Below are 26,616 nucleotides of genomic sequence, written 5' to 3'. Positions count from 1 at the left end.
TAAATTGGTTCCTATGATGAAAGGGTTATCCTATGGGAAAAGAATGAATAAATTGGGCCTGTAGGCCTGTATTTTATGGAGTTTGGACAGTTACAATGAACATATGTCCCCAAAGTTTTGTTACCCAATTAGAGGAGCAGAGCCCAGAGAAATTCCAACTCTGCTAACCTGACCTTCAAAAATGACCAAACATTCAGCTCAGTGACATGGGCTGGATTGCAAGTTGGCCCAGGCCTCAGTTCCCATGATGGGCTGGTTGGAAATTCTCCCTCAGGAATTCATCACAGTGTTCAAATTTTAAACATAAAAATTAAAACAGAGAACACCCCTCCTGCTGTCACCTTTCACTCTCCTCGCTCATCTTGTGCTATCAGTGTCAACTAATCTCCTGCAAACTCATATCACCTGTACCAACCCACGTTCTTGCATCCACCTCTTATGAATCCTCGTGCCCTATAGGCCCCCAATTATTCTCACTACTTTGATTCCTATGCCAGCTCAATGTTAACTCATACCATCCACCTATCACCCTTTGCTCTTCCTCCTCCATGCAGCCCTTAATGATGCTCAATATGTGTTCAGTTATATGAGTTTCCAAGGGGCATTAAAGGGAGCTAGGAGCCGACATTGTGTATGAACTTCAATTTGCAAACTTGAAATTGTTATATAACATGTCTAGTTAAGAGATTGGATGATCATTCTGAAAAACCCAAATAATAAGAAGTTGAATAACTATCACATTTTATTTACTGTTGAAGCACCAGAATATAGCCAGTGACTATGTGATCAAACTTTCCAATATGTTTCCAACAGACAATATATTGCAGAAAATTGTTTAAATGACACATTATTTCACATATGCATTAGAAAACAAAAGCAAAAACAAAGATTTTTAATACTGTATAAGTAATATTAGAACACGAGCGTGCAAAATTGGATTTTGAATTTGACATAGCAATTGTTGTTGATATTGGAAATTTTAAGTACAGTACATGCATATTTCACTTCTGGGTATATTTGGAAACTACACAAACATTTCTTAGTTCTTTAAAACTCTGTGCAGAAACATTTATCTAGCCGTATCTGTATACTTTATCTGAAGGACAATTGAAGAAAATTTACATTAATTATAACACAGGTATTATTTAACGCTGTCACAGGTGGCTAGCTGTTAAAATACCAACAATTTAAATACAGTAGACCAAAATAAATGTTCACAGTATCGCAAATATTTATGACAGTCACCTGGCTTTTCCCTTCCTACTGTTTAGTCTGGTTATTAAACTATTTAAATTTTGCTAATTACGGTATTGCAGAATTGTTGGCAGTTCACTCTCTGGTGCCATCCATGGTTATTTCGAAGTTATTGTTTTCAAAGAGGCTCATTAGCTCCAAACACAATCCGCATTTAATACTTGGTAAAAAAAACACAGCTATTGCTGTCTTATTGTCATGTCACAAGACACTCAATAATTGTACCTCACCTACTAAGATGTGAAATCTAGTGATCTGTGACAATTGACCTAGAAAATAATAATAAACTTCATAATCCAAATTGAGAAAATTGTTTGTATTTAAAATACTTTATCTTCTGGTTCCAGTCTTATTTACATGCCCTTCATGTCAAAATTTTTCGTCTATGATCCAATTAAACAAGCATACATAAAGTCTACCAGTAATTGACTGATAAATATTTACTTCTTTGTAAATATTACACCTCATGTCATATCAAAAAAAACTTTAAAAGTCCAGATTTTTGTAACAGAATTCTCTGTCAATGTTGAAATTTTCAGAGTGAAATAAACCATGAGGTGCATCAGTCCAGAATATAGAGTCAAAAATAACCTGAGATTTTTTGTATAACTATGGAGTACATGGTATAATGGTGAAAACAATCACCTTCATCTACGAGGCTCAAAACTTTCACTGTAAAAGTTGTATGTGGTTTAAAATCTCATTCCAGTGGGGAAGGCCACACTGTCCAACATCATTCTCAACGGGCACTTTTAAATTTCAAGTAGACTGCTATGGTTATTTATGGGTGGCAGTGTGGCTTAGTGGTTAGTGCTGCTGTCTTACATCACTGGGCACTAGAGTTTGATGCCAGCTTCGAACGAGTGTCTGTCTGGAGTTTGCACATTCACCCTGTATCTGTGTGGGCTTCGTCCCACAGCCCAAAGATGTGCAGCTGAGCTAAATTAGCCAGACTAAATTGTCCGTAGTGTCCAGGGATGTGTAGGCTAGCTGGATTAGCCAGGGAAAAGGCAGAGTTACAGGGATATGGTAGGAGAGCCGGGGCGGGGCGCTTTTCATACGATGAGTATGGACTTGATGGCTGAATGGCTTGCTTCTACACTATAGGGATTCTACGATCTAACAAAAACTCAATTTCAAAGAATAATCTGTTAATTGTTTTTATGCTCAGGTTCATGAGATCACAATAACTACAGCTATTGTAAAATCAATTATCAGATGGGAATCATGATACTTCTTTGTTACAGAGCAAGTGGCCATGGCTATAAGCATAATTCTCTCATCCCACTCAGTTTTACACACTATAAGAAAAGAAAATACAAACTTCAAAACTTATCATGGAAGTTGTGAGTGTATAACCTCATGTAATTAATTTTAAAAAATGATATAAAAACACTAGTCTTACTTTTTGTAATCATGAATCTACCAGATGGTTGGACAAACCCATCTTGTTTTCCAGCCTTCAGGGATGGAAATCTACCATCCTAACTAAGTCTGACCAGCATGTCAATTCAGATCCCTGGCAAGATGGTTGACTATTAACTTGCCTCTGAAATGGCATGACAAATGATTCTGTTCAAAGGCAATTAGGAATGGGCAACAAACATTGGCCTTGTCAGGAATAAGCACGTCTTATGAAAATATAAATTAAAAATTTACAAAAAAGCTTTGGGTGGACTATATTCCTGACATTTCAGAATGATTTTTCTTTCTGTACAAACGTTGTCTTGAATTTGAACCAGTGTGGCTTTCGGACCCAATCAGGACCTCATATTACAGCACTTGCTCTGTTTCGTGTCAGCCTGTCTCTCCTGTCTATTATTTGTCAGACAGACTATTCCTCATCTATTGCTCTTCCAACTACTTGAGAGCAGAATCAGTCAATATGATTTGGTAATGAAACGCACCATTGTTACCACTTTGTTTTAATGAATAATGGTGTCAAAGCAGCAGCAGAATCCAAACTAACAGTGGAATGTCAATATATCTCACCTTGTTTACAGCATGCTATCCCTAATCTTAATGTACAACCGTAATTTAGAGATAAATTCATTCTGACATTTGCATTTTAACACGTATAAGACCCGGTATGTTCAATGACAATGTAATGAGAAATCCCTAAAGTAGTAAAGTTATTTCAGATCTGCTTTGGACATGATAGGTGCTCCATAAAATGAAGTACTTATGTCTCTAATTAGGCAATCAACCACAGGTTGGTGGGTGTGTCAGAACTGGAAAAGTTCTAACACGCTATATAACACGCTATATCCAACATTGATGTGTTTGTTTACTAAAGTAAATCACCCTTTTGATGGTTACCAGATGATTTCTAGAGAGCCTTAAGTAAGGTAGGGTTGGAAAAGAGTTTGCTCATCATGGGAGAGTCGGAGTTATTCATTGGTGTGTTGAGAATGTTCAGAATCTTCTTTTCATCTGATTTTTTCACACTGACTTTCAAGTGCAAGATGGCTCTAACATGTTCTTTTCTGCAGAGAATGAACCATTTGATTAGGATGAATAGCTCAAAAGGGTTTCATTGCAGCAAAAACTACATTTACAATCTACAGAAAAGTGAAGAATAATTATTCTCTCCAGCAGTAGTTATCTGCATACGTGTGAATTGCTAACTTAACTACCAAACATTCTAGAAGTGAGTCATACAATAATAAAATCTTAATTGGTTGCACCCTTGTGCATAAACTTGAATCAGAAATCTCAATTTTGGAACTTACCTTCTTTGAATTTTTCTTACAATCAAGTGTGGCACTGCATTTGAGAAACTTGATGAAACAACATTAGCTACTCTGTCGAAACATTGCTGTCTATGTTGATTGATACCACACATGAGTTTAATCCCTTTCACTCTGATAATGCCATTGTCTTAAAGCAACTGATACATGTTTTTGATTGTACTAATTGCAGAAGCTTCTTAAAAATCATTTTAATTTGTATCCTGCCATAGGATTGCCATCTAAATGCGTATCAAATTCTAAGGTCTCACGTATTTGAAACAGGGAGCAGATATTTTATGTCAGATATTTTAGGTGGGAAATGGCTGCAGGACCCCTTTGAAACAAATGATATGCCCAGACTGAGAGGCTTGAGTCATAAGTCTGTAATTGTGGCATGTGATTCACCATAGTTTTGCAAACATGGAAAATCCAAGCTCATTCATGCAGAACTCAAAGAAGGGTCTAGGCCCGAAACGTCAGCTTTTGTGCTCCTGAGATGCTGCTTGGCCTGCTGTGTTCATCCAGCTCCACACTTTGTTATCTTGGAATTCTCCAGCATCTGCAGTTCCCATTATCACAGACTTTATGTGTACCCTTACTGCACAGCACTAACTCCAATCATTATTATGACATCAGGTGACTGATGCTAATGAGTGTTAGACAGCATGTGAAAGTCAACACCATGCAAACCTTTGACTGCAAAAGGAACTTTATAAAGTTACAATAGACTATTTGCATATAGGCTATTTGCATATCAAAACGAATCATGCCCTGTTGTGCATTAGTCAGTTCACAAAGATTTCCATATATTACTAATGTGCTACAGCTGTTGTATAGCATCTGAAAGGTGGCGTGACTCCATCTTCTGTCACTTAGTTAACTCCAGAAAAATGCTGTAAACATTTATCAACAATTAAAAATCAGTTCAGAATGTCTCAAAGCAGCCATAATATCCGAAACTGACTGTGTGCTCAGTTCCAGCAAAGATTCTTTGCTGGACTTGATTGATAGACTTATATAAGAAAAGTAGGAAAAAACCAGGCAATTGCACTAAAATGCCATTTGATTGATACTGATTATAAGGTGGCAATGTCACGGAAAGTAGTTTTCTAGTTTTGTGAGTTAGGCTTTTTTGATACTATGTTTAGCTCCACTTACTGTATATTGGTTGCACAATCTCAGATTTGGCTGGAAGTATTATCATAACATCACTTTTTAATAAACAGAGAAACATTTTATCCTTACATTCTTATATGTTTCAAAAAATACAAATGTCGATTAAAAATGATCAGGTCGACTACAAAATCTAAACACTGAAAAGAATACTTTAAAAAAATTTAAAACTTCCTGTTACGATTAAATACTTTGAAAGTTTGTTTTTTTTTGGAAAAACAATAAGTTAATTAGTTAGAGGTTCGGCCATATTGGTATTTTTGAGTTTTGTAGCTGTATTTTCAAACTGTTCTTACCCAACATCTGGGAAATCTCGAAAGAGTGCAGCTACTTCCACCACAATTGCATCTACATCTTTCAGTCTGATGATTTCAGCTATTTTAAGGAGGGCTGATTTGAGAATGGTATCTGCAGATCCCTGGTTAAGTGGAAAAGAAAAGCAATTCTCTTGTTAATGATCTTAAAAAAGGAATTATATGACAGTCGTAACAGAACAGTTATCAATGGGTCTTGATGATATGATGAATTGTAATGGATGCACTCAAATGATTTGTAACCATTACCAAAAACCAAAGTTACAATGATCAACTCATCCTTTTGCTTTTGTTATTAATGACGGTACACTGCCAGATTTACTCTTTGTTGCAACACACATGGAATATAACAGCAATCTTGTCAATTTTGTCATAGTATCTAATCAGCAGCTCGAAGGAAGTCACCACCACAGAGCCTGAGAAGCGAACATTTGCTTGCAGGCTCCAGACAGTGTCTCGAGTCCAAAGGCCCAGTGTATAATAGAGGAAGCCAGCATTGGGAAGTGGGAGGGCTAGGAGGTGACTCTGGTAGTCCCTGGAAATGAATACTTCCTCATTTCCCCATGATATACTCTATCTATTCTATTTCAATTAGTAAACCACTCTATTGTCCTTCATAGCTGCTTTATGATGGCCTCAATCAATCCTGTTTATCTTTGTATCACCAGCAAATTTGAATACATTACATCCATTTCCCTAGACTGTAAACAGTTAAGGCCCGAGCAGTGAACCTTGTATTACTCCATTATTAACATGCTGCTTTTACAGAAATGACCTGTTTATTCAGACTTTGTTTTGTGTTCAATCCTCAGTTCATAATAATAGATTATTTGCAATTCCACAAACTCACATTTTGTGTAACGACATATTTTATTTTGTACCTTGGATAGATTCTGAAAATCCAAATGTACTACATACTTTGGTTATGCTTCATCTAATCTGCCAGTCAAATAAATCAAAAATAGTAACAGATTTGTCAAACACTGTTTTCCTGTCATAAACCCTGCTGATATGATGAATTCTTCAAGTGCCCTATTATGGCTCCCTTAACAATAGATTAACAAATAGCATTTCTCTATTATTTATCTCAGGCTTTTTGGTCACTAATTTTCATGAATAGCTGGCTTACATTTTCTAACTTCAGTCCAGGGGGGCCACTTCCAGAACGTTGAGAAAATGTCAGAATTACAAAATTGATGTATCCCCTGAAATGACGTTTCAGAGGCCGGCATCCCATCACCAATCACCCCTGATTTACAAATGCATAGTCTTGAACAATAGCACTGCCTCTCAATGAATCAGGCATTCAGCAGTCCAAAATCCCAGACATTCACTCTTTTATGTCAGCCAGGGCTCCCTGATTGGACTGGTTTAACAGATCCAATCATATTCTATGAGGGCCAGCTGGCTGGCTTTATCACAATCACTACAACGCCAGTCTCCAGAGGCATATCATGTAAAATGCTGAGGTACAGGCATCAGAATTTAGTTGTATTGATTTCATCAGTTTGTTTTTCTGTAGTAGCCAACCATGGACTCTGCGCCTAGCTGCCACGGAAAGGCTACTAACATCATCAAAGACCCATTGCAGCCTGGTAATGATCTCCTATAACCTCTTCTGTCAGGCAGAAGATATAGAAACCTGAACACAAGCGTAAGCAGGTTCAGGAAAAGCGCTTCCCGGCTGTTATTAGACTGACAAATGGACTCTTTAGCCTCAAATAATGCTGATCTTGCTAACATTAATCACACCTAGTACACGTCCTGTGCAATGTATCATGTATGCCTCTGTCTCAGTCTTTTTGATCTGCACATCCTTGCTTGATATGATCTGCCTGTACTGCTCGTAAACAAAGCTTATGACTGCATTTCAGTGAACATGACAATAAATCAATCAACTAATCATCAATCAATGTGGGACCTTGTCAAAGGCCTTGCTAAAGTCCATGTAAACCATGTCAACTGCACTATCTTCATCAATATTCAGTCACCTTTTCAAAAAACTCAATTAAATTGGTCAGACAGCATCTTCCTCCAACAAATCTGTGACGACTATTCATGCTCGATCACTGCCTTTCCAAGTGTTGATTAATGCTGTCCTTCAGAATTTATTCCAATATTATCCCACCACTGGTATCAGACTAACTGGTCTGTAATTACCTGGCCTAACCCTGCTGCCCTTCTTGAATAAAGGAACCACATTAACTATCCTCCAGTCACCTGGCACTTCGCCAATGACCAGTAAAGCATTATATACCACCTCTAGGGCCCCTCTAATCTCCTCTCGTGTTTCCCATAGCAGCCTGGGATACATGTCACCAGGCTCTGGGGATTTGTGCATCTTTATGTCTGCTAAAATATCTAATACCTCCTTCCTATTAATCTTAATGCATTCACCATCCCAACTCAAATCCCTGGCTAGAATTTCCGTCTCCTCTGTGAATGCAAATGAGAACTATTCATTTAAGATCTCAGCCACATCCATTAGCTCTATGCGCAGACTGCCCCCTTGGTCTTGAATAAGTACCATTTTTTTTCCTGGTAATCCTCTTACTCTTAATACACTTAGAAAATGCTTTGGGTTTGCCTTAATCCCATCTGCCAAAGATATGATGTGGCCTCTCTTTGCCCTCCTAATTTCCTTTTCAAGCCACCTCCTACACTCTCTACACTTTTGAAGAGTCTCCCCTATATTTAATGTGCTTTTTCTGACATATGCTTTCTTCTTTATGTTTATCAAATTACCAATATCCCTTATCATTTAGGGTTCCCTGGACATGCTGCCCTTGCCCTTCAGACTTAGAGGAACAGGTTGTCCCTGAATTCTCACTATACCATGTTTAAAAGGTTCCCACTTTCCAAAGATAGGTTTATTTGCAAGTAGCTGCTCCCGGTCTATGTTTGACAGATCCTGTCTAATGATACTGAAATTTTCCTTTCCCCAGTTGAGATACAACTTCTGCTCTGTCCCTATCCTTTTCCATAATGACTTTGAAATTTACAGAGTTATGGTCATTATCCCCAAAATACTCACCCACTGAAACTGTAACCACTTGACTGGCTTCATTCCCTCGGATTAAGTCTAGCACTGTCCCATCCCTAATAGGACTGTCTGCTTACTGGGACAAGAAAGTCTCTGGAAGCAATTCCAAAATTCCATTTAATCCTTTCACACTAATGTGAACCCAGTTAATGTTAACAAAGTTGAAGCCCCTATAACTATAACCCTCTGTTTCTCTCACCTTTCTGTGATTTGCCTACATATCTGCTTCTCTATCTCCCCCTGACCTTTGGGAGGCCTGTAGTACAATCCCAGTAAATTGATCACCCCTTTTTTTATTTTGAAGCTCTAGCCATACGGTGTCATTTGAAGACCCTTCTAGGAAGTCTTCTCTTATTGCTGCAGTCTTCTCTTATTGCTCAGTAGCACATGGCTCTGTAAGTATTCAGGAGATTACAATCGTAGTAGTATTCATCATTACCACCCATGTCTTCCTGCTGCTGGACCTCACTTCTTTTTTAATGCATGTCACCCTCCCCCTCCAGAGCACACTGCAGCCACTCTGCAATCTCCCTGACGTGGCACCAGGGAAGCAACACACCATGCAAGAGTCTTGTTTGCTGCTACAGAATGGCCTATCAGTTCCTCTTACCATCCAGTCCCCTATCACCAAAGCTCTTTCCAGTCTTTTTCCTCTCCTGCTGGTGCCACAGAGCTAACCGTGGTGCCACAAACTTTGCCTGCTGCTGCTTTCCCCTGAGAGCCATTCTCCTCCAACAGTATCTAACACGGGTTAGCTGTTTGAGAGGGGAATGGCCTCAGGGGACTCCTGCACTGCCTGCCCACACTGACTCATATTCCTGGTGGTCACCTGATGCTTCTCTGTCTGTGTAGCCCCTACCTGTGGTGTGAGCAGCTCACTAAATATGCTAGCCACAAACAGAGGTCCATCAGTGTGTGGAGGGAGTTTAGGGGAAGAGTGGTGTAATGGTCTTGCCACATTCCACAACAAAGGGAAATAAAAACTGAAACTACTGTAAAAACTCAGCACGTCTGGGAGCATCCATGGAAACAGAGCAGAGTTAATGTCTCAGTGACCCCTCTTCGGAACACTTCAGTTTTTCTGACCATGGAATTTTTCCAACAGTTTCTATTTTAGTTTCTGATTCCCAGCACCCGCAATTCTTTAGTTTATTTTTTTTCTAGTCCATAACAAAGTAGATCCTGGCTAATTCCTAGGCGACAGGGTTTAATGCCCTATGTTATAGCTGATGGAATTTAAATTCAATTCAGAAATATTGAATATAAATCTAGTCTCAGCAAAGGTAATAACGAAACCATTACTGATTATGGTAAAAAAACCCATCTGGTTCAGTAGATAATGGGAACTGCAGATGGTGGAGAATCCGAGATAACAAAGTGTGAGGCTGGATGAACACAGCAGGCCAAGCAGCATCTCAGGAGCACAAAAGCTGACGTTTCGGGCCTAGACCCTTCATCAGAGAGGGGGATGGGGTGAGGGTTCTGGAATAAATAGGGAGAGAGGGGGAGGCGGACCGAAGATGGAGAGAAAAGAAGATAGGTGGAAAGGAGAGTATAGGTGGGGAGGGGATATGTCAGTCTGGGGAGGACGGACAGGTGAAGGAGCAGGATGTGGTTAGTAGGTGGGAAACGGAGGTGCGGCTTGAGGTGGGAGGAGTGGATAGGCGAGAGGAAGTACTAGTTAGGGAGGCGGGGACAAGCTGGGCTGGCTTTGGGATGCAGTAGGAGAAGGGGAGATTTTGAAGCTTGTGAAGTCCACATTGATACCATTAGGCTGCAGGGTTCCCAAGCGGAATATGAGTTGCTGTTCCTGCAACCTTCGGGTGGCATCATTGTGGCACTGCAGGAGGCCCGTGATGGACATGTCGTCTAAAGAACGGGAGGGGGAGTTAATATGGTTCACGACTGGGAGATGCAGTTGTTTATTGCTTACCGAGCAGAGGTGTTCCGCAAAGCGGTCTCCAAGCCTCCGCTTGGTTTCCCCAATGTAGAGGAAGCCACACCGGGTACAGTGGATGCAGTATACCACATTGTCCGATGTGCAGGTGAACATATGCTTAATGTGGAAAGTCATCTTGGGGTCTGAGATGCTGCTTGGCCTGCTGTGTTCATCCAGCTTCACCCTTTGCCATCTGGTTCAGGACATCCTTTAGTGACTTTATGTGTTCTGTTCTCCCATTTTTTGAGCCAGTCTCTATTATCGTTAACGCTCAAACTGATTGTCTTAGCCTGTAGCTTACCAACCTATAGCTTTGTGTGTTGCACTATAAACTTAATTTGGATTAATGCCTCACAATGTTTTACATTTTTGTTATTTGTTTCTCCCAATCCCTTGCAGCTTGTTTCTCTTTACTACTGTCACATTCTGGTCCTCATCATTTTCATAACTAATTCTGTTTACTTACATAGAAACTGAATAATTTTTGTAACTGTTGAGTTTCTATCTGTATCTGGTCTGCCACTTGTTTCTCTTGGTTTTCTGTTTTACAACTCAACTTTCTCTTCATAATCCGAAGGACATATTCTGTAATAAGCTGCTTGTGGATTTCCATCAATAGATCCTGTTTAAACAAACAAAGGAAATTATAGTAGGGTGTATGTATCGAACATTCCATTCCCATTTGAAAGCTAACATTATATTCAGGCGTTAAAATTTCTTCTGAAAACATGTTTTGGATCCAAGTAAAATGTTTATGAAAGAGCTTTTCTTTAAAGTTGATACTTACCCCTCTAGTTTCCCCCCTGTTACTTTTCAGATTTAGCACATTTCACAGACTACAATTGCTCTGAAGATTACATTTTTCCCAGAAAGAAAATGATCAGGAGGCCTACATTTGGGCTCTGGGCTCACAATGAAGCAAGTCCACCTGCTTAATATTTGGGATGGCTATCAGTCAGAGCATCTGAAATGAGGGGTGGTTGGTCAATGTTCCTGAACTGACTGGGGAAGGTCAAGGTGGCACCAGATGGAGGCGCTGTACTTCTGACGAGCCCAGCAGCCAATCCCTCATTCTCAGCATTATCAAGTGGATCTGTCTGCAGGAGAACATGCACACAATATCAAGTCTTTGCAGGTGCATGGCTAATGTTTGCTAATTCGATCCTGGCTTCAAACTGAACACAGCATAAGCATATTGTGTTCTTCGAAGACCACATTTTCCCCTTGCCTCCTGTGAATAGATGACTTACAGACAAGGTGTGTCTCCCACATGCAAAAGTGCCCTGCTAATCAATCCTTGCATCAACTATTTCGCCTTTTTGCTGCTTACCAGCATTGCCCTAATGCCTCCAGCAAAACCACAAGGAGACACCAGTCTGTCAGCAATCCAGCATGATGTCCCCTGCCATAAATTTGTCAACAAAGCCTCTAGCCACCCTATCTCCAAAAGTGCCTCAACGCCTCTGGAGAAATTTCTCCTATATTCCCATGAGGGTTGCAATATTGCTACCTGAACTTTATCAGTGATAGCAAACTGTTTTTTTTCAACAGTATTCACTCTAGAAAACGACAATGTTGTCGAGGAGAATACTGAGATACAGGCTACTAGACTAGGTGGGATTGAGGTTCACAAGGAAGAGGTGTTGGAAATCCTACAGAGTGTGAAGATAGATAAGTCCCCTGGGCCAGATCGGATTTATCCTCGGATCCTCTGGGAAGCCAGGAAGGAGATTGCCGAGCCTTTGGCATTGATCTTTAACTCGTCATTGTCTACAGGAATAGTGCCAGATGACTGGAGAATAGCAAATGTGGTTCCCCTGTTCAAGAAGGGGAGTAGAGACAACCCTGGTAATTATAGACCAGTGAGCCTTACTTCAGTTGTTGGTAAAGTGTTGGAAAAGGTTATAAGAGATAGGATTTATAATCATCTAGAAACGAATAACTTGATTAGGGATAGTCAGCACGGTTTTGTGAAGGGTAGGTCGTGCCTCACAAACCTTATTGAGTTCTTTGAGAAGGTGACCAAACAGGTAGATGAGAGTAAACCGGTTGATGTGGCGTATATGGATTTCAACAAGGCGTTCAATAAGGTTCCCCACAATAGGCTACTGTACAAAATGCGGAGGAATGGGATTGTGGGAGATATAGCAGTTTGGATCGGAAATTGGTTTGCTGAAAGAAGACAGAGGGTGGTAGTTGATGGGAAATGTTCATCCTGGAGACCAGTTATTAGTGGAGTACTGCAAGGGTCGGTGTTGGGTTGGTCCACTGCTGTTTGTCATTTTTATAAATGACCTGGATGAGGGCGTAGAAGGATGGGTTAGTAAATTTGCAGACGACACTAAGGTCGGTGGAGTTGTGGATAGTGACGAAGGATGTTGTAGGTTACAGAGAGACATAGATAAGCTGCAGGGCTGGGCTGAGAGGTGGCAAATGGAGTTTAATGCGGACAAGTGTGAGGTGATGCACTTTGGTAGGAGTAACCGGAAGGCAAAGTACTGGGCTAATCGTAAGATTCTTGGTAGTGTAGATGAGCAAAGAGATCTCGGTGTCCATGTACACAGATCCTTGAAAGTTGCCACCCAGGTTGACAGGGCTGTTAAGAAGGCATACAGTGTTTTAGCTTTTATTAATAGAGGGATTGAGTTCCGGAACCAAGAGGTTATGGTGAAGCTGTACAAAACTCTGGTGCGGCCGCACTTGGAGTATTGTGTACAGTTCTGGTCACTGCATTATAAGAAGGATGTGGAAGCTTTGGAAAGGGTGCAGAGGAGATTTACCAGGATGTTGCCTGGTATGGAGGGAAGGTCTTACAAGGAAAGGCTGAGGGACTTGAGGCTGTTTTCGTTAGAGAGAAGAAGGCTGAGAGGTGACTGAATTGACACATATAAAATAATCAGAAGGTCAGATAGGGTGGGTAGGTAGAGCCTTTTTCCTTGGATGGTGACGGCGAGCATTAAGGGGCATAGCTTTAAATTGAGGGGTGAAAGATATAGGACAGATGTCAGAGGTAGTTTCTTTACTCAGAGAGTAGTAAGGGAATGGAACGCTTTGCCTGCAACGGTAGTAGATTTGCCAACTTTAAGTACATTTAAGTCGTCATTGGATAAGCATATGGATGTACATGGAATAGTGTAGGTTAGATGGGCTTCAGGTTGGTATGACAGGTCGGCACAACATCAAAGGCTGAAGGGCCTGTACTGTGCTGTATTGTTCTATGTTCTCTGTTTCAATCACACTTGATTTTGTCCACACCCATTCATGATTCCAACATGGATCCCTTTACATGGGGTCTGTTGGACAGAAGTGAGTCCCACTATTGTTCTTGTCCCAGCCCAAGACTACTAATTGTCCCATTTGTCATTCTGCTTGAGACTGGTTAAGATTGTTTAGTATGATTCTGAAACTTTTGATGGCTCAGTGTTCCATCATAAATATATTTACAAATTGACCTCTCAACAGTATGGTAACATTCTCACACAAGCCTTGTAGAAAGTTGACACAGCCAATGATTGTTAGCTTCACAGAGCTTTGAAAAGTTCATTTTCATGATGAGTTTTCTCTCATGTCAACAATACATTGTGACATACCTGATACTGCGGTGCTTTCAATTTCTTTAATTCTGAGAGATGCTTCTCTGTTATTGCAGATATTTCATTTATTGGTTCTGTACACTTAAACCATTTTTCTGATACTAGCTTTTTACAGTGAGGCTGCGGAAGAATATAATTATAATTATAATTATATAATTAATCTATTTTAAGTCAAATTATTTAAGCATAAAATAACTTCCTTTCAAAATCTGACTGTGAACAAAAACCAACTATTTCCAAATTTTACCGAATCATTCCTAATGCAGATTTGCACATTGCCAAAAGTATATCATATATTCAAGAAGATGAAGACTCCTACTTAATCTTCCTCAATTTTATAAGAAGCTACTTCAACAGTCCTTGAAAGATCATGTTTAGGGTTATTGTACCTTTAATTCACAAAACAAGGTCTTTAAAATAATGTCTTTTTTCTTCCTCTCCATTTCATTCAGAACTGAAAGGATGTTCTCTTTCAACACAAGATTTGTGATTTTCTCATTTGTATTAAGGTGGTTTCTAAAAAGATGAAAAATGCATAAATCCCACATGTTTAAACTGACAGAGCATTGTGAGCAGACTTGTAAAGACAAACCTGTTGGGTCAATAGCACAAAACAATGATCTGATATTTGATGTGTGACCTTTCTGGGGATGAGAATGGGAGAAGAATCAGTCATGGACTATCAGTCATCCTCAGCAGCTCCATAGAAGTGAGCTGCCAGCTCCAACCAGCTCTAAAGCCAGGTGAGGAAAATTAATTCTTAAAAGAAATCATGTTAGCTTGGAGCATATTTCTTGGAGCACCAGATATAGTCATGTGAAAAATAGTTGAATTTTGTCTCTGTCGTCATCCTGATAATAGTCCATCAAGGTCTGATTTAAATCTATCATGTTAACCATTACTGTTGAGCTTGGCTTGTATTATGATTGCAAAGAATTTCTTGTACATTACTACTTTTTTTAATGGCGGGGCCATTAGCTGTTTGACTGTTGGTTCAGAATGAACAGCATGGGTTCAATTCCTGCTACTGGCTGAGGTTACCATGAAGGACTCTCTCGTTCTCAACCTCTCCCCTCATGTGTGGTGTACTGACCCTCAGGTTAAACCACCACCAGGTACCTCTCAATCTAATGAGGGAGCAGCCCTATTGTCTGGTAGGGCCACACCCATTTTATTGATCTACAGATCAATTTGAGAAATTGAACTGATGGTTTTTTCGTGAACTGTTGTCCAAACATAAGTATTTATCAGTATTTTGCAGTAATCCTTAGACTTTTCTGTTTTACACGTAAAATCTAGAGAATGAATATACTTGGTACTGCTTGACAATGCTGCTGTTTTCAATGTGACAGGAATTACGCCAGGCAATGTGTTAAACTTACCTGATAGATTCACAGCTGTTGATCACTGAGATTATGACAGAAATGAAGTTTGGATGGTTCAAATGGCTTTTTTCAAAATTCTCTGTTGATCTCTGAAAACTGAGAAACATTTTACATGTTATTCCTTTTTATTTGTACCACTAGAGCTGTGAACAAAATATTGTATGTATTAATTCGACTTAATTAATTAGATTATTAGGTTTCTTTGCCTTCTGTGTTTCTGAGATGTTCAAGATGTTACAAGGGTTTAACAAGATAGAATGAAACAATTTATTTTTCTTTGATGGGAAATCAAGATCAAAGGGACACCTTAATAAAACAAGTGCGAGGCCATTAAAAAGTGAAAGTAGAATCTACTCTTTTTAAAAAAGGGCCAATGATAATTTGTGTTCTCTTTTAAAATGGCTGACTGAGATTGAAAAATATCTGTTAGATAAAGAAAGCAAGGTTATGCAGGGAAAAATAATAAATAGAATTAAGGGATGTATAAATCATACTCCTGTTATATTTTAATGAACTTCTCTAGGCTTGTTACAACCTATCTTTGTAGACTTCACATCCCGAGGTAGGACTTAATCTCAGGCCTGCTAGACCTGAGGAGGGAACACCACTATTACACCTTTCTGCTGTGGTTAAATAGTGAAACAGGCTTGAAGTTAAAATAGGTCAAACCTTTTCCAATGTTGCAATGTATCATAATGAATATTTTTCTAAATATGTCACTCTCTTTCCCCCAATCTTCAAATACATTATTCAAAACAATCAACTTCCTCTTTGCACCTTTATCTACTTCCTTCCGGTTAACTGCATTCTTAAGACAACCCTGTTGCAGTTTTCATGCCACACTAATTTTTTTTTCAAATTTCTCTGCTAATCTCTGCTGAAGCTGAATAAATGCTGAGATTAGATCACAGTTTGCAGGAAATTAAATCTTTGCAGCTCAAATTAAGCCATTACATTTTCCCTAAAATAGGTTTAGTAGGAAACACAGGAAAGAAAAGATTTTCATCCCAATTGCTTCTGTCCTGTGAAAACAAGGTGTGGAGCTGGATGAACAAGAAGGGTCTAGACCCAAAAATTCAGCTTTCCTGTTCCTCTGATGCTGCTTGGCCTGCTGTGTTCATCCAGCTCTGCAGCTTGTTGTCTCAGACTCTCCAGTAGCGGCAGATCCTACTATCTCTACATAGCGGGGATTTTTCCAATCATCACTTTCATCTCATGTTTAAAAGCCCAAGCCTTTTTGACAGGCAACTGAGAACAGGTAATTGAGTAAGGTGAAGGGCTAGATCACACAGCAGTAAGGTGTTGCTAAGTCAATTGACACAGGACAAGTGGATAAAAGGTTAGGATGCCATGTGGGTAAAGGACTTCTGTAGCAGATGGATGATTGAAGTGGTAGGGTGGTTGAATGACAGGTACGATGGCTTAGTGTAGATGATCAGGGCAAAGGCTTGAAGTAGTGTGTTCAGGGTGGATCAAGTGTCAGCACGGTGGTCAGGTGCTGAGGCTGGGGTTTAGGTGTTCAGTGGGTCAGGCTTGAAAAAGGTGGTGCGGTTGGGCACATGTTGGATTTTCATGTAGTTGGTGTGATTGATTATTTGGTTAGAGGCTCAGCCTTATAGTTATCCAGGAGTTAGGGCAGGTTTTCATCCCTCTAACATATCTTGGGTAACTATCCAGTTGGCAATTACTGCATTGCCAGTGTGTCACAGTTCCCAACAGGTCTCAATACATAATACATTGATATCTTATTGTTCAGAAACCAGAGGATCTGGTCCTTTATGTGTTGAGATTGAGATTCCCCGCAATCTTGTATTTTAACACACAGACTCCCACGGACTGAAAAGATGTGGAGCTCCTTGGATTCTTAATTCAGGAGTGTTGCACTCATTATCCAGGTATGATCCAGAAGTGATGTTAACGAATTTATCTGCAGTGATCAGTTACAGCACTCCTTCCACTAACTGAGGTTTCAGTCTTTATCATTCTATTCCTAGTGAACTTGATTTTCCATTGTCTTTTCATTTGCTCATGGGTGTTTACTGCTCATCACTAATTGCCCAGAGGTCAGATAAAAGTCAAGCATTCCTGAGAGTCTAGAATCACATGTAAGTAAGACCAGGTAAGGATGGCAGATTTTGTGCAATGACAGTGCAAACATGGTCGCCGTTAGACTAACTTGTCCTGGATTTTTATTAAATTTAAATGTTGCCAGCTGCCACGGTGGAATTTGAACCCATATCCCGACAATGTTGGCCTGGGTTTCTAGACTGGTACTTCAGTTACTGTTACACCATATGCCACGATTTGGACCTGCAGCCTTTTACTCACTAGTTCTTGCCTTCAATGAAATTAATTCCAAGCCTAGAGAGGCTGGGTTGCAAAAATTGATGTATTAATTACCACCAAGTGGAAAGGGTTGTTAACCAAGTATCATGGGATCTGTCCATCTGAAATTAATGTGCAGCAGCCTGTGAATTGTATGGTATCTTTCCTGCCATGGCCTGGGATGAGTTATCTCCCATGATCACTCACTTTTCAGCTCATTATTTTTACAAGGTAGATGTTACTTGGCAATTCGTGCGGTGAGCAAGGTGGAAGTGTGAGAACTGTGGGCCCGTACAGCATTGGTGCCATGTTGAAGGCCCAAGTGGACACCAGTTCAGACACTGCAAGCCTGAAATTAGCCCTCAAATTGTGGTGGCTGCCCCCAAAATCTCAACAGAAAACAAAGAGATCAAAATTAGCACTTTTTTTGCTTCACAGACAAAGCTGTTGGACGCTCTAATAGAGAGAAGTGGAGTCCTCTTCACTGCTGACTGCAACAGGAGGCCAACTGGCCATACCCAGCCAGTCTGGGCAGATGTAGCAGCGTGGGTCAGTATACTGTGCAAAGTAATGCAGAAAAAGGCCAATGATATCTCCCACTCAGCAAGGGTAAATGACAACATCTTTCCCCAGCTGCCACCTACTCACAGGGCTACCATTGACCTGAACAGTGACACTGAACATAGTATCTCACCATGGCTGATGGATTACAACTCTCAGAATCATAGCATTATTTCCGCTCGAAGGCTCACATTCACCTCATAACCTATAATTACTAGCCCGTTCTGCTCTTTGTGCTTCCTACTCACTCACTGGGGACACTTCACTGTCAAATGAGATCACTGCTTTTTCATCCACTTCCATCATACATAGTCCTTCTCTATCTCACATTACATGGAAAAAAAAACGGGCCCATAACACAGTCAACAGATTCAAGACTGGCCAGGGTGGGAGGCAGTAGCCATTAGGCTGTTCATGCCTTTGGGAACAAGAGAGTGGAGATGACCAGGCAGAACCAGGCTGCTCATGGGGCAAACAGCACAATGAACTCCATTGTACTATATTCTTCTCTGATTATCATCGGTACTAACACATTCTTGGTTCGTGCAAGCTTTTAGCCTCCTCAACTAATCTTTCTTCCGTTACACAGGCATGACCAGCACTCAAGTAACTTCAAGAATGAAGGGGCCACAGCCTGAATCCTTTGGAAGACACTCACCAGCAGAGAGACTAACACCTTGGTGAATACTGTAGCTAGATCAGATTTAGGGGCACAATCTGATGAATTCATCATTGGCTGAATGGACGAAGCAACAACCGTAGTCTCTGCCAATGAACAGGCACCTGCTCAGCCCTATGCAGAGGACATGCCCCTGTACTTGGTCAGAAGTAACACTGTCAACTTGTAGAGACAAGCACAGGAACATCAAGCAGCTGGGCCAGATGCACTTGGCAGATAGGAACAATCCAACACACTCACTATTGGATTGTTCCTATCTGCTGTGTGGTTCCTGGCCAACTTCATGAAAACGGTGGCTGCAGGTTCAGGTCCAGCAGAATACCTAGCGGCTGCTCGATATGGACTCAGATTTGCAATCCATTTCTCTAGCCTTGGATGTGCAGCATTAATGTCAAGACGAGACAGGTGGAAGGTACAACCTGTACAGCCCTTTGTTTGCCTGTGACCCCAAGTTCAAGTCAAGGACAGTAAACCAGAATCTGAGGAACAGACTCTCAGCAGGGTGAGCCTTCCAGCTGAAAGACACTGGGGGATGGCTATCTAAAGTCTTTAAATCAGCAGGGTGACCCAGAGAACAGGCTCCTTCCTTTCCAGCTGCAATAGTAGGGTCTGAAACCAGATGTAGTGGGAAGGAGAGGAAGATGAAAATATATTGAGGGCACTTAGATGATACATCACTGTAAATTAATCATCATTTTTCACTGTTACAGCATCTGCTGTGTTAGCTTTGTTGCTTTAGAACCAGGTAAAGTGCGATCCACATGATAGATAAGGAAAATCTTTGTACATCCCAAGGGATTTATGACATTACAATCACCAAGCCTTGATCACCTTTCAAAAGTAATCACATTGGTGAATGCAGTTAGCTTCATCCTTCAAGGCAGTGACATGTTCAATGTGCACCTCACATGTTCAATGTTCCTCATAGCTCAACAGTCTGAACTGAGAAGGTGCATAGCACAAGGCTTTTCACAGTTAAACACTATTATAGGGGATGCTCAAGCAGACTGAAACATTGAAGGGATTCAGATGAAGAAAAGATCAAGAGGGGTTTTGTCAGCTTTACTGTCAATCTAGTGGTCCTCGTGAAGGCATGGACTACAGATGATGCTGAGCCCTTAGCCTTGCGGATGGATTAACAGATGTGATGTAAATGCACTGTCTCATAGCCACTCTTCTTATATAATGCTGATGTAGGGCAGTTAAATTGTAACAAATTCAAGGATCATAACATTTACTCTGTTTTACAAGAAGGGATGAAAAGCAAGTAAATAAGAGAGACCTTTCATTTGCAAGAGGAAAATTCCACCCTTAGATCATAATTTTGTGTGGTTTTCTTTCATTGTAAATAACCTCTCATTCAAGAACCTACTTCCTGCTGATTGCAACCTTCAGATATTACAGCAGCAATTCCAAAATAACACAATAAAAGGTTCTGAAACTGAGTTGTACTGTGACTTTACTATAGTTTTCAAAAAATTATAGCTTTGTAGCTGAAACTTTGCGTGAACTTTGCCAACACATTTTTCTTAAAATATTTGAATTCGATCATAGGAAGCTATGGAAAACTCTTTTTCTTTACTCACAGTGGGTTCGGTCCAACAACGGGTTAAATTAGACAGGAGAAAAAAAAATGTTTATTTCTCTGGTATGAAATAGTGACCTGGCAGCTGAGTCTATCTTCTTAACTTTAAAGTTTAAAATGTTGCTGAGGCTGTGCTTCAAAATGGAGGTGTCTTCTCTATTTGAACTGATCTGAAGCCAGCTATTTCTCTCTGAATTGGCGGTCATGCGTCTGGCTCTCCACCTTCATGAGCTGTGCACCCGCCTGTCAACTGGCTACTAATTGATCAAACTCGGGAATGCCTCTGTGGCAAAACTAATATGACCACTGTAGATAAACATTATCTACTGTTTGCAGATGACTGCAGTGTCATTGTCTGCTCTGCAATAGATTTGCAAGTCATTTTCCGTCTGTTCCATTCTGCACAGAAGTAAATCAGTCTGTTGTTGAACACTGCCATAACAAACCATATATTAATCTGAGGAAGGGTCACCGGACCCGAAATGTTAACTCTGATTTCTCTTCATAGATGCTGCCAGACCTGTTAAGCTTTTCCAGTGACTTCTGTTTTGTTTCTGACTCATACAGCATCTGCAATGCTTTCCATTTTTATCATATACCAACCCATACCTAATTTGTAAAATATTCAACATTTATAGTAGATTATTTTGAGTACTTCCTATAATTTGGCAGCTACTTCTCTCCAAAGATGATCATTGTCAAGGAAATCCATCCTTGGATGAGATGTGTGAGCATACATAGGTTTAAGGTGAGAGGGGAAAGATTTAAAAGGGACCTAAGGGGCAACATTTCATACAGAGGGTAGTGCGTGTATGGAATCAGCTGCCAGAGGAAGTGATGGAGGTTGGCACAATTACAACATTTAAAAGGCATCTGGATTGGTTTATGAATAGGAAGGCTTTAGAGGCATATGTGTAAAATGGTGGCAAATGGGACTAGATTAATTTAGGATATCTGCTCAGCATGGACAAGTCAGACCAATGGGTCTGTTTCTGTGCTGTACATCTCCATGACTATATATGGGTATAGACTAGAGCAGTGAATTTTTAGCAAGGCCTCTGTAAGTGTTCTAGTGTACAGAGCAATTATCAGCATCATACCCTTGTACAGCTGCCAGACCCTGGGCTTAATCTTATTTTCCTCTGACTAAGCATGGAGGGGGCCTAAAAATAGGAGATACATTCGTTCACAGACATGATCACACAAATATATGTTCCTTCGCTCTGAGTTCTGAGGAAGGGTCACTGGACCCGAAACGTTAACTCTGTTTTCTCCTCCACAGAAGCTGCCAGATCTGCTGAGCTTTTCCGGCAACTTTGTTTTTGTTTACAGCATCCGCACTTCTTTTGGTTTTTATTTTCCTTAGCTTATGCCCAAGTATTCATGCCCAAGTAAAATGGCAAATTTTACGGACAGGTTGGACATCCTGACTCCCACTGGGACCTCTCCAAATTCCCAGTGCCATTTTTAAAAGGTGCATATACAACACTTCAGCTTCTGCAACCGAAAGTATCACAAATTTTCTGCTCATTCTCCCACCCACCTCTGGAGATGTCTGATACTGGGCAAAATCAGCACCTGGTTCAGCAGTACCTCCTTACAGATTCTCCCAAGGCCTGTCCAGGAGAGAAGCAAAGTGCTTTTCCCTACTGATGACTACATCAGGCCAGACTGGCTGTTGAGGGCAACCTGCATAGATGTGGCTGTGGAGGTGGATTCCAGACATAAGGCTTCTCAAGCCTTTAAGCAGGAGGCTGCTGAGATGGCAGGACAACAAGGGGAAGGGGGTGGGAGAGTGGATATCTATGGCCATGTAGTGAGATAGCCTCAAATCTGCTCTTTCCAACTGCACATCATCCAGCAAAGTCTTGATAAAATCGTGGATAAGAGTTGCAGCTCACAACACAAACAAATTGCACAAATAGAAACGAAGAGCCACAGAGAGTCACCCGAGGATTATTATCGTCTCACAATATTCCAGTAGTGCTTGCTGCAACACGCCCTTCTGTCAGGAACCTAAACACCCTCATCAGGTCAGTCCAAGGAGGTTCACAGGAGACTCCTGACAGGCTGGATTTCTTTAGGGCCCAGATCACCCAAAGTATTCATATATGCATTATAAACAACCATGTCTTGTTCTCTGCTGTCCTCAAGGAGGGACATAACCTCTGAAAAGTGAGAATGTAAGCTATTAATGTTGGGTTTCAGGAGTCACTCAACATAATACAGCTCCTCTACATCTCTGTGATAGATGAATGCCCCTTGCAAGTGAAGTTTGAGCCGTATAAGCAGAGACCTTTCAAAGGCGTGTGTAGCTGCACACTCATGTTTTGATCAAAAACAGTGATCAGGAGGTTTTTGGTACAAATGGAACTGAATCACTTGCAGTCAATGCCAAACAAAGTAGCTAATGTTTTACAATTACAAACCAAGCATGCCCTTGAGGATAGGAGAACCTCTGTGCCAGGATTGATTTATATTTCTGAGTACCCTTCTTCTAGTTTCAGGAGATAGCTGGCTTGTCCATCTCCTGCATTCCTTGCTTCCCCCATCCCCGCTCTCCACCCCCAAACATCTAAGTTCTCACCCCATCATTAAACTGTGTTGTACAAGGTTAAGCAAACAATCACTGTTCTGGAGACCAAATCTACTGTATGCTGGAGTTCTGCCAAATGTAAATGTGTAAATGCTGTAAGCCGTAACCTTTCAGCGATAAGCCAAAGATCTATATAAAAGTATGAGATAGTCACCCTGTGCATTCTACGAACTAGTAAATGTATTTGGAGAAGAAAGGTTGAGAAACAATGTTCAGATCGGCACAAGAATCACCTCACAGTTTTAACTAATAGAGTTATATGCCAACACTTCATAATTGTAAGCTAAATTATTTTTATTTGTAAGAAATAGTAATTCTCATCAAGGATAGCTACCTGGACTATGCTTTCTGTCAATATGAGTCACACTCTGAAACACAGGTAAATTGGGGTACTCTGCATACTTTTCAAAATCTTTAACTTTTAGGACAATTCAGGGAATAGTAGTTCTTGATTTCCAGTGAGGTGGAACAATGCAGACAGCCTGGACACTGAAGAAGTGAAAGTCTTTCATGTTTAGTACAGAAACCTGACTGGATGATGTCATGGAACTGTGGGTGCGACATATTGTAGTCATACCCTGAAATATCTGTAAATCTGGCAGCTCAGGCTCTCTGGGTTCATGGTGAACTGGACAAACTGTATTGCTTACTACAGGCTAAGAGACTCAATACTACTGTTACTTTTAGCACCACAGATATAGACAGCAGTCAAGGGCTGCTTGAATACTGTTGGAGCTGCATTCATCCAGGAAAGTGGGGAGTATTCACATTCCTGACTTGTGCCTTGGAGATAGATGGTGGACAGGTATCAGAGATCCAGGATATGAGCGATCCACGATTCCTAGCATCTGCCCTGCTTTTGGTAGCCAGTGTTTATATAATGGCTCCATTTCAGTTTCTGATTAAGGATAAACCCCATGATGTTGATAGTGGGGTATTCAGCAATGGTAATGTCACAAAATGTCAAGGGGTGAAGGTTGGTCTTCTTTCTTTGGAGATTGCCATTGCCTGGCAATTGTGCGTGAATATTATTCACCATGTACCAGCCCAAGACTGGGTGATGTCCAGATTTTGCTGCATTTGAACACAAACTGCTTCAGCATCTGAGGAGGTATGAATGGTGATGAACATTGTGCAGTCTTTGGTGATCAACCCCACCTCTGAACTAATGATAGAGAGAAGGTTTTTTTAATACAGCAGCTGAAGATGCTTGGGCCTAGGTCTGCCTTTCATTCATCTGCAGGTCACTGAAACAACACTGGTATGCCCTCTCTTGGCAGAGGGGCTGATAGCACTGAAATCCCTTGTTTCCCTTTCCATATACTGCTCTTAGGGCCAAAAGATCACAGGAAATAGAAATGTGAATAGGCTGTTCAGCTTCTCAGTTCTGCTCTGCCATTCAATGGGATTGTTGCTGATCTGATATTTCTCACACCCATTTTCCTGCCTTTTCCCTATAACCCTTGATTCCTCTACTGATCAAGAATTTATCAATCTCAGCCTTAAATACTCATAAAGACTCTTCTCTGTAGCAAGGAGTTCCAAAGACTAACAACCCTCTGAGAGAAGAAATTCCTCTTCGTCTCAGTCTCAAATTGGTGCCCCTTTACTTTGTAACTATGCCCTCTAGTCCTAGACTTTCCCATGGAGGGGAAATACCCTCTCAGTATTTACCCTGTCAAACCCTTTAAGAGTCCTACATGTTTCAATGAAGTTGCTTTCATTCTTCTAAATTCCAATAAATACAATCCCAACTTGTTTAATCTTTACTCATAAAACAATCTTTCCAAACCAGAGATTATCATTCGTGGTGTCTCTGGTTCTGATGGCATTGTCCATCCCTTCACCTTCTCATTATTCATCTTGACTTCAGTAAAGCTAACACAGTTTTGTTAATCAAACACCTGGCATGAAGGTACTGGCCGGTGACACAATGAATGATATGTATGTTTGAGATCTTAGCAAAGTTAAGGTTACCCTTTGGGCTCTTATCAGGTGTCTTGGGTGAAAACCTGCCCTACTGCCAACTTTACATTCTCCATGATTAATTTCCCTCTTCCTGATGCTGCCATGCACAAAGTATTTGTGGCTTTGGTCTTTACATTACTTTCCATGCATGTGGAAATGAGTTAAATGTGACTCTTGGTGGTCTTCATCACTGCCTGATAAACTTGAAATGTATGGCCTGCATAACAGTTTTATCTCTACCCTCTTAATTATTGTACTGTAGCCCTATGTATCCTCACCACTGATGAATACCTCCCAGTACCATCAGCAATGTCGGTGATTCTTGGGTGCCCATCTTGTCAAAGATTAATTAAAGTAGAACATAGGAATACAGCAGCAGGAGTACACATTCACCTTCGGGGATATGTTGTTATGTTGATGTTTGGAGCTGAAAGAACTTAATTGTTTTTATTTTACAGTTAGTATTTCCCTTCATTACAAAACTCTAACTGAAGTCTCTGACAACAATACAATTTGGTTTGTTTAATTGCTACTAGACCTGCTGAGCTTTTCCAGCAATTTTTGATTTTATTTAGTTTCTGATAAAAAAATCCAAAACAACTTTACATGCTGGAAATCAGAAATAAAATGGAAGGGTCATCGGACCTGAAACATTAACTCTGATTTCACTCCGCAGATGCTGCCAGACCTGAAGAGCTTTCCCAGCAATTTTTCTGTCCAAATTGTCACCAGTGTTCAAATTTTTAAGCTCCAACTCTTAAAAAAGACTTTGTTGCTTATCCTGCTTGCGTACGGCACTGAAAACATTGAGGCCATAACTTGTTTCCTATTTGCTAAAGAAGTGACCCAGGTCCACATTGTAATTTCTATCTTCTACTGGTCATGACCCTTCAGAATGCAGGGTTCACGTCCTGAAACTTTACATTTCGACTTAACTATCTTCTGCTACCAATGCTGTATGTTAAAAGGTAACTATATTTGAAGAGAGTACAAATCCCTTCTGATAACCACACTCCATAAAATTCACATTCCACTGATTAATGGCTCCCCATACTTTTACAACCAATTCACCCCTAATTAGTAGATCCGTCAACTGTTCCCTATTAGGTTTCAGGCATTCCTTCTGGCAATATTAGATGGCAACAAGTGTTTTGTATTTTTTATCATCATCAAGTTCAGAGATATTATTAAACGCTTCTGGAGATGAGGCTTGAGCCTAAAAGTAGGGCTGTGCTGTGCTGCCAGAGACATCAAAATTGATGCTTTATTTAACATTTGTTACTCCACATCTCTGGAGTAGATGTGACATGAACCCAGGCCACCTGTTCCAAAGATAGAGACACTACCACTGTACCAGAGGAGCCCTTTGTCCATCCACACTTCATTGTCTTCAGCTGAGCTACTTGTAATGCCAGAAGCCTGCCTTGCGCAACATCCCTCTGATAAACCATCGCCCTCACCAATATCCA

The 26,616-nt window shown here is 40.6% G+C and overlaps 1 protein-coding gene across 3 annotated transcripts in view; it reads right to left on the bottom strand.

Moving 5' to 3' along the window:
• Positions 1-724: 724 nt before the first annotated feature.
• The window catches only part of LOC125455709 (tumor necrosis factor alpha-induced protein 2-like), a 45,506-nt gene continuing 19,614 nt past the window's right edge, over positions 725-26,616 (bottom strand). For all 3 annotated transcript variants that reach the window (XM_048538051.2, XM_048538053.2, XM_059649115.1), the window contains exons 8-13: positions 15,431-15,529; positions 14,438-14,564; positions 14,046-14,168; positions 10,922-11,077; positions 5,456-5,577; positions 725-3,740 (exon numbers count right to left, since the gene is read on the bottom strand). In XM_048538051.2, the coding sequence (XP_048394008.2) occupies positions 3,584-3,740; positions 5,456-5,577; positions 10,922-11,077; positions 14,046-14,168; positions 14,438-14,564; positions 15,431-15,529 (784 nt within the window). In that variant the 3' untranslated portion in view covers positions 725-3,583. The remainder of the gene's footprint in view (positions 3,741-5,455; positions 5,578-10,921; positions 11,078-14,045; positions 14,169-14,437; positions 14,565-15,430; positions 15,530-26,616) is intronic.

This window comes from Stegostoma tigrinum, chromosome 10, assembly GCF_030684315.1.
Source record: "Stegostoma tigrinum isolate sSteTig4 chromosome 10, sSteTig4.hap1, whole genome shotgun sequence".
Taxonomy (NCBI): domain Eukaryota; kingdom Metazoa; phylum Chordata; class Chondrichthyes; order Orectolobiformes; family Stegostomatidae; genus Stegostoma; species Stegostoma tigrinum.
Note: the sequence above shows the minus strand (reverse complement) of the source record. Positions and strands in the feature narration are given on the sequence as shown.